This window comes from Hakea prostrata, chromosome 9 (assembly GCF_041222555.1).
Source record: "Hakea prostrata isolate BN-2017 chromosome 9, UWA_Hpros_2, whole genome shotgun sequence".
Taxonomy (NCBI): domain Eukaryota; kingdom Viridiplantae; phylum Streptophyta; class Magnoliopsida; order Proteales; family Proteaceae; genus Hakea; species Hakea prostrata.
Window position 1 is genome coordinate 52,703,626 of NC_142608.1, and position 7,123 is coordinate 52,710,748.

The following is a 7,123-nucleotide window of genomic DNA, read 5'->3' on the forward strand; positions in this document are numbered from 1 at the left end:
CAAGATTGAACAACATATTTATGCCTCCCTTCATGTATTGAATTTTATTCACTCTACTGTTTTGATGTGTGCAGGGGTTCCTTTTTGAAATGGAATGATTGAGAGCATTTGTTTTGGGGTAAATCAAGTGCAGCTTATCCAACACCAAATCCAAGACGTTTGGTGTAACGATGAAACTAAGAAGACTTGGCCACTCAAACTTGTTTCTTCACTCTTGGACATCAAGACTGAGAGGAGTAGTGAAATTTTATTCAATTTATTCCTTGTAGATGTATGACACATGTCCCGATATCACATCAAATTGTTGAAATTCATTTATAAGTTACATTAAAAAGTTGTAATTAAATTTAAAAAAAAATGATGTGATTTATAAATGAACTTCAACCTTTTGATGTGATGTTAGAATACATGTCAAACATTTATGGTAAGAAATGGACATGATATTTGTCAAGGAGGAGTAGCTTTTCTCTCTTTAAACACCAATCACTAGCTACTAGCTAGTTTAATAGCAATTCATCGAGACAGTACCAAAAGATGGACTATTGTAGACATCGTGTACTTCTTAACTGCAGTATTTAAGTAATGAAGTATTTCGGTCTCATAAAAAAATTAATACTTAAACTAACGCAGAGTTGTTTTAGTGATAAAATCCACATCTCTTGGTAAAATGGTTGTAGGTTCGATTCTCACTAAGACATACGTAATATCCCATCCCCGTATAATATAAAAAGCTCTATGATAAACTCAGGAGTCTTGGGCTCAAGGAACTATTTTTCGGCGAAATAGCCGAAATTCGCTGGTTTCACCCCTGGCCAAAGGATACCGGGGGCGAACGACCGATATCTCCGCGATATTATGTATATCTCGTTTCGAAAGAGAAAGATGGAGCAACAGAGGTTTTACAAGAAGAGCAAAAATGGCAGAGTATGGTGGACGAGGAGATTACCACACCCATACCTCCGAAGAAGACGAAGATCATAGCCCTTCCAGACCCGGAGCTCTCTTCATGGTCAGTGCTGAAACCCCACTATCAAGAATGAAGCCCAACAATTCCAACACCAAAAATCAATTGCAGGTTCCGCTTCTGCAACTTCCGGTGACGCCCTTCGGGAGCCTCGAGGTCGGCCACCAGGTTCGAAAAACAAACCGAAACCTCCCATAGTGATTACCAGAGACAGTGATGCTGCTATGAAGCCTGTCATTCTCGAACTCTCCGCCGGTACCGACGTCGTTGAGATGGTTTCCCAGTTCGCTCGTCGCCGCTGTGTAGGGCTCTGCGTTTTAAACGCTTCTGGCACCGTTGCCAACGTTACCCTTCGATCACCTGTACCTCATGCGTCTACTTTAATCCTTCATGGACCTTATGACATTCTCTCTTTCTCTGCTACATTTCTAGGTTACTCTGTTTCAACTTCGAAACCCACTTCTTCAACTTCGGTAGCTTTGCCATCTATCACAATCTCTCTCTCAGGAGCTCAAGGGCAGGTATTTGGAGGAACGGTTGCTGGTCTCTTATCGTCGACATCTCGGCGATATTTCGCCATTTCCCCGGCGAACCGGGCGGAACGAAAGTTCGTTCCTTGCTTGGGCTTATAAAATTTCAAATCAACTTATCTACCCTATTTACCCTCGTGCAATGCATTAAACTACACACTTTTAACAATGTAGTCTACTAGTCTCCTGTCTATATTAGTTTCCGAAGGGCTCCCTGCCCATTTACCCAAAAAAAAAGGGGGGGGGGAAAATGACTCGCTTTCCTCTTCAAAAACGAAAAATTGGAGCCCTAAACGTTCCATTTGAGGTGATCTCGCTTAGATTTTCTCCATGACGGGAAGAAGCAGGACAAGTGAAACCGGGAATCCGTAAGTTCTATTACTGGATTATTCTTCTCTGTTACTGTTTTCTGGGTTTTACTTAAGTTCCAATCTTTTGCTACTTTCAACTCGACTAGTTTCAGGTTTCCGGTAGAAAACGAACATTTGTCGGGTCGTTTCAATGCTTAGTTTTCATCTTAGAACATGTAGCTACTGAATTGAAATTTGATATTTCCATGATTAGGATCCAAAAGAAAGCATTTGTTTGGAGTATTTGATTTTGATTCTGTTTTGTGCACAGCGAAGGCGGGTTTTATTATCAATATCTGGTTATGGTAGAACTACCGAATGTCTGCTTATAGTCGAAATGCTGAATGGTTTGTTGTTCATGTTATGCTGGACAGGGTTCCAGTGGATGAGCTACGGCCTTGGTCAGACCTTCCTATAGAACTGCTGGAGCTTATTGCATCCCCTCTCTGCGTAGACGATGTTGTCCGCTTGTCATGTGTCTGTAAGAAGTACCGTGTGCTCCGTGTGGCAAACCAATCTCCTTGGCTTATGTTCTCCCCAACGATTGGTGGCAGTAGAGGTTATATATTCAAGTTCTTTGATCCTTCACGGGGCAAGTTCTATTTTGAAGAAATCCCAGAGCTAGGGAAGAAGCATATGCGGTGCAGCAAGGATGGATGGGTACTATTTGTTGGATTTGCTAATGAGATATTCTTGTTCAATTTCTTCTCCAAGTCTAGGATCAGACTTCCTAACGAATATAATGTATTCTGCTATTACTGGTTTAAATTTGCCTTTTCTTGTGCACCTACGTCCCCTGACTGTGTAGTTTTCTCTATTGTTACAATTCGACAAGAGATTTGTATTAGCATATGTTGTCCAGGTGATAGTGCGTGGAAAACTTTTGAGTACCAAGCTACTGATTATGCCAACTTTGGCTGTGGAGATGGTCCAGTTTTCTGTAATGGGTTAGTTTATTGTTTGAGTGAAACTTCTGATAATTTGGTAGGGGTATTTGATCCAGAGAAACATACTTGGAGTATCCTTCCTGTGCCTCCCCCTAATCTTCCTCATCAAAGCATTGGTCAGCAGAAGGCTAAACACCTAGTCGAGTTCAAGGGGAAGCTTTTATTGGTGTGTGTATATTATCCTGATAAGCCCTTTATATTCAAACTGGATTTGACTGAGATGAAATGGGTTGAAATGGACAGCTTGAATGGGGTAACTTTGTTTGTTAGTGCACTTTCTTCTCTTTCAACGACCGATGTCCCAAGTATTTCCAGGAACAGCATATACTTTTCGAGGCAACGTTTTACAGGGAAGTCAACTTACTTATATTCTCTGGATGACTGTATGTACCATCCTGCTAAGCAGTGGCATGAGGCAAGGAAAATTCCTAAGACTGCCTGGATTGTGCCACCTAAGATGAGTCATCTTTTGTTTCAAGAGATCCCATAAATGTTATGCATTTTGTTTGTAAGGGTTTCCAAAACTTCTAATTATGTAGATTTCTTGTTTGCCTTTTTGTAAATCTTAAAAATTGCTTCTCAGCGTTTTCAGTGAATTTTGGTCAATGATTGTGTTAGAAATTGAGTATGGATTAGAAACTTAGTTAAGGTTTTCAGAGTCTAATTATTTTATTGTTTACTTCTGACAATTGGATGTAGCAATCAGCCTGGTGAAATTTCCTGCAGAATGGACTTTGTAGAACCGGTGACTAACAACCTGCCTGTTCATTCAATGACAAGTGAAGAGCCTTTAAGTTATTATTATTATTATTATCTTGAAATAGAAGTTGGCAGCTCAATTATATGCAAATAGATGGCTTTAAAGTAGTTATTTCTTGTCTTTGTTTGTTATTTATTTTTCTTTTGCTAGAAATTCTTTTCCCTTTCTGTATGTTCAAATGGGAAGCTGTAAGGACATAATTTTTTGTAAACATGCACACACATCCATGCTCGGTTCAACTTCTCATTTGAATTATACACCAGTGAAGCAACTTATATATTTTACATGGTCTCATTGAAGATGATATTTGTGGTTGCCAGTTGTCTGGTATTGATTTCAATACTGGGGGAATTGACACAGATACACTACTTTGTATGGACCCAAACCTAGTTAGGTATCCAGTTAGAGATGAAACGGGTCCAACTTGATTCTAAGGTTTGGTAGGATATTAGGAACTTATTTTCTTTTGGGTAAATAGTATATTATCCTGTCAATTTTGAAAGTGGGATACGTTTGCAAGTGTTAAGAGTTGTGTGTGTTTAAGTTTACTAGGTTTCCTTTGTTAGTTGGAGTTTCTTCTTGTAAATAGCTGGTATTAAGATGTTTTAGATTTGATATCATGAATTATAGTATGATAGAGTGTGTATGTGTGTGTGCACTCTCCTAACCCCTCCCTCTTCCTCTCTCCTTATTTTTATGTTCTTCTTTTTCTTGTGCATTCTTCTCTTTCGCATCTCTGATTTCTTGGAAGCCTTACCTTTCTGCTGACGAATCCTCCACTAACACCCCAGTTGTGATATTGCAGGGACTAATGGCCTAACCCATGGCTGGGCTTAATTTGACTGGTCCTTGGTCATATGTGTTGGGTTGTTGATGTTTTTCTTTGAAGAGTGTATTAGAAACTGTAAAATGTCTGGCTCCGGAACTATTCTTATAGGTTAAACAATGATTCTGTGACTTTGATTGTAGGCTATAGGTTGCCATTAGGGAGCTTTATTCCTTCTTTTTTTCCCCTGGGTGACACAGGCCTGGTACAGGGCTGCTATGGTGGGCTGTAATGGAGAGAGGTTAGAAGAAGAAGAAGAGGAAGGAATGCGTGTGCACACTCGTAAACTAGCCACACAAGCTCTCGCAATTATAACTCAATTCATCCTATTCAATCTTCAAATGGATCCTAATACAATCTATTTATAGGAAATAAAATGCAACTCCTAATTGAAATCAAAACCCAAAACAGAGTCTGAACCTTTCATGTAGGAATGCTAAAACAAATAAAAAACTAAAAGTAAAGCTGAAAAAAAAAACTTCTTTAAATCCAACTCTTTTTGGACACCAGTCCGATTCTTCTAGGTTGGACCGTGTTAGGACACCAATTTTGAAGTACGTGCACCGTAGGCTGAGAGTACTGGGTAGTTGCAGGGGATCAACTCCAAGAAGGGAATAGTTGGTTATGTGTTGGGATTGTGTTGAGGGTATAAAAAGGGAAAGAGTGTGTTTGTAAGGGGAGGGGGAGAATTTTGGTGTTAGCTTTGGGGTGAACTTGACTTGTAGGAGAGGAAAGTCCCTCTGGTTATGGGGATTTGTAGGATTTCTGTGGGGGAGATATTGTATCCACTTTGGTATCAATTAAAAGTCAATTGTAGTATTTCCCTCGTTTAGATCTCTGTTCATCCATTTGTTTGCAGTGTGTGTGGGTTGAGTGTTGATTGTGAGGTAATTGCAGGTTTATTTCAGCAAGAGAGGAGCTCAGTTGCAGGATTTGATTGAGGGAATTGACAGATCGTATCATTTGGTATCAGAGCCGTTTTGATCCGAGAGGAGCTATATGGATTCAGGATTGACTTTGTTTATTGGTGGAGTGAGTATGCAGAGGTGGTTGGTGGAAGTCATGGTTTTCTGTGAGGGACATTGGATTAAAGAGGAACTTGGTTGGGAGTAGCTCTCCAAAACACTTGGAAGGAGATGCTTTGGATTGGTTCTATGGGAAGAGTTGGCCAAAGCTTGATTGAAAATCTCCATGGAAGCCCAGAGATTGAGTTTAGTGAAGGGAAGGAGAGGAAACCAAATCTAGATTTTGAAACTCACCATAGTGGATCTACAACCAAAGTTAGTAGGTAGGAATCGCAAGGTCAAGATGTGTGGCCGCAGGGAAGGAAATCTGGATTGAAGTCTGAATAGAATTGCCGGGCTGGGCTGTTAGAGTTAAACATCATGAAACTTGGAGAAGAAGAAGATGGAGAGGTACAAGTTTTCAAACCCCCTTTTCTAACTTGGCTCATGGATTTGGTTCAAACCCTATAAAGCAGAGGATAAAGCACATGAACCCAAGGCAAGCCCACTCCTTTTCACACTTCATGCCCAAGCTCAAGTATGGACTGAGGGGTCGGAGATGGTGAGCCATTTCAAAGGTCCAACTTGGTGGTCATCGCAGCGTGGTAGGTACGAATTAATAAGGCGTTTTGATTTGGGCCCAAGTTCAAGTCCATATATTAGGGCTTCTTAATTGGGCCATTAAAAAGCCTACGAAATTTTTGTTGGCGTAGACCACCCCATTAACCCAAGACCCAACCAATTGCCTCTTTCATTTAGTCCTGATTCATACAACTGGACCAAGGTCCATCATGCAGTCCAGGTCAAATCAGAAAATCAATCCGGAAGCAGTTTACCTGAACTAACGGTCGGGTAGATTGTCATTTTCAACCTTCAGAACTCGAGTTTGCCCTGCTGCCGCGACGAGACAACCTACAGGGTTGCGATCCAAGTGCGGAGCAACTGCTCGTGGTGGTGAACGAGTTTGCAGCGACTATGACAGTGGTGGTGATGCTTCTTGTGGTTGAAGACGATCCAGGAGGATGGAACCATGGCGTAAGAGACACCCAAATGATATTGCTCATCAAGAAGCCCTTCAAGTTTTCATTGATATTAGGGTTCCAGGCAGAAGATGACTATCAATTTCTGACTATAGCTCACATGGTGCAATTGTCAGTAGTGGCACATGGTGGGGACTTTAATAGAAAGTGCGATGAACAGGGGACAACCTCTGTTGGGTTCCGAGGGCTCATGGGCGACAGTGACTTCTCCAGGATAACTTCTTGGCTCTCAGATTCTACCATACTGAGAGGTGTTGTCGACCAAACCGTTGAGGAATCATGGCCTTCAATTTTCATTGATCCACGTCCCAAAAATAATGGAGGTGGGATGGGAAATAGTGGGCGATCCTCACCCACCATGAGGAAGATGTTCGACTTTTCTGGGTGTTCTGATCGGTGGAAAAACCCACACTAGGTTTACTTGTCTTGGAAAAAGTTGAAGCTGGAGTCTCCTTCTGAATTGCTGAATCTGTGTGGTGGCAGACTCTGACTCCACATGTGCAGTCCATCTTGGGGGAAGCTAGTGAGAATAATTGTGGTTTTAGCTCGAGGAAGGAAATCTGGTTTCAATGATCAAGAGCAAGGGAACTTATCACTAGAACTTTGGAAGCAGGCTGCCTATTTGAAAGAGCAAGAGGAACAATTCTTAGGTCTTCAGAATCTGAAAAAACAGGAATGAGGAATTTTATGGGTCCAAAAATA

At 41.1% G+C, this 7,123-nt stretch overlaps 1 protein-coding gene and 1 pseudogene across 1 annotated transcript; both read left to right on the forward strand.

Annotated features, from left to right (window-relative positions):
- The first annotated feature begins 916 nt into the window (after positions 1 to 916).
- On the forward strand, positions 917 to 1,596 carry LOC149005526 (AT-hook motif nuclear-localized protein 17 pseudogene; annotated as a pseudogene).
- Positions 1,597 to 1,743: 147 nt separating this feature from the next.
- LOC149005527 (F-box/kelch-repeat protein At1g57790-like) lies at positions 1,744 to 3,762 on the forward strand. The gene is made up of 2 exons (XM_089169077.1): positions 1,744 to 1,862; positions 2,219 to 3,762. The coding sequence occupies exons 1-2, from the start codon at positions 1,825 to 1,827 to the stop codon at positions 3,279 to 3,281; spliced, it is 1,101 nt and encodes a 366-aa protein (XP_089025203.1). The 5' UTR covers positions 1,744 to 1,824; the 3' UTR covers positions 3,282 to 3,762.
- The last annotated feature ends 3,361 nt before the right edge of the window (positions 3,763 to 7,123 follow it).

What these genes read in the sequence shown, in the direction of transcription:
- LOC149005527 (XM_089169077.1), top strand. Translation starts at nt 1,825, where the DNA reads ATGACGGGAAGAAGCAGGACAAGTGAAACCGGGAATCC. An exon ending in ACAAGTGAAACCGGGAATCC is followed by an intron (nt 1,863 to 2,218) that starts GTAAGTTCTATT and finishes TATGCTGGACAG; the next exon opens with GGTTCCAGTGGATGAGCTAC.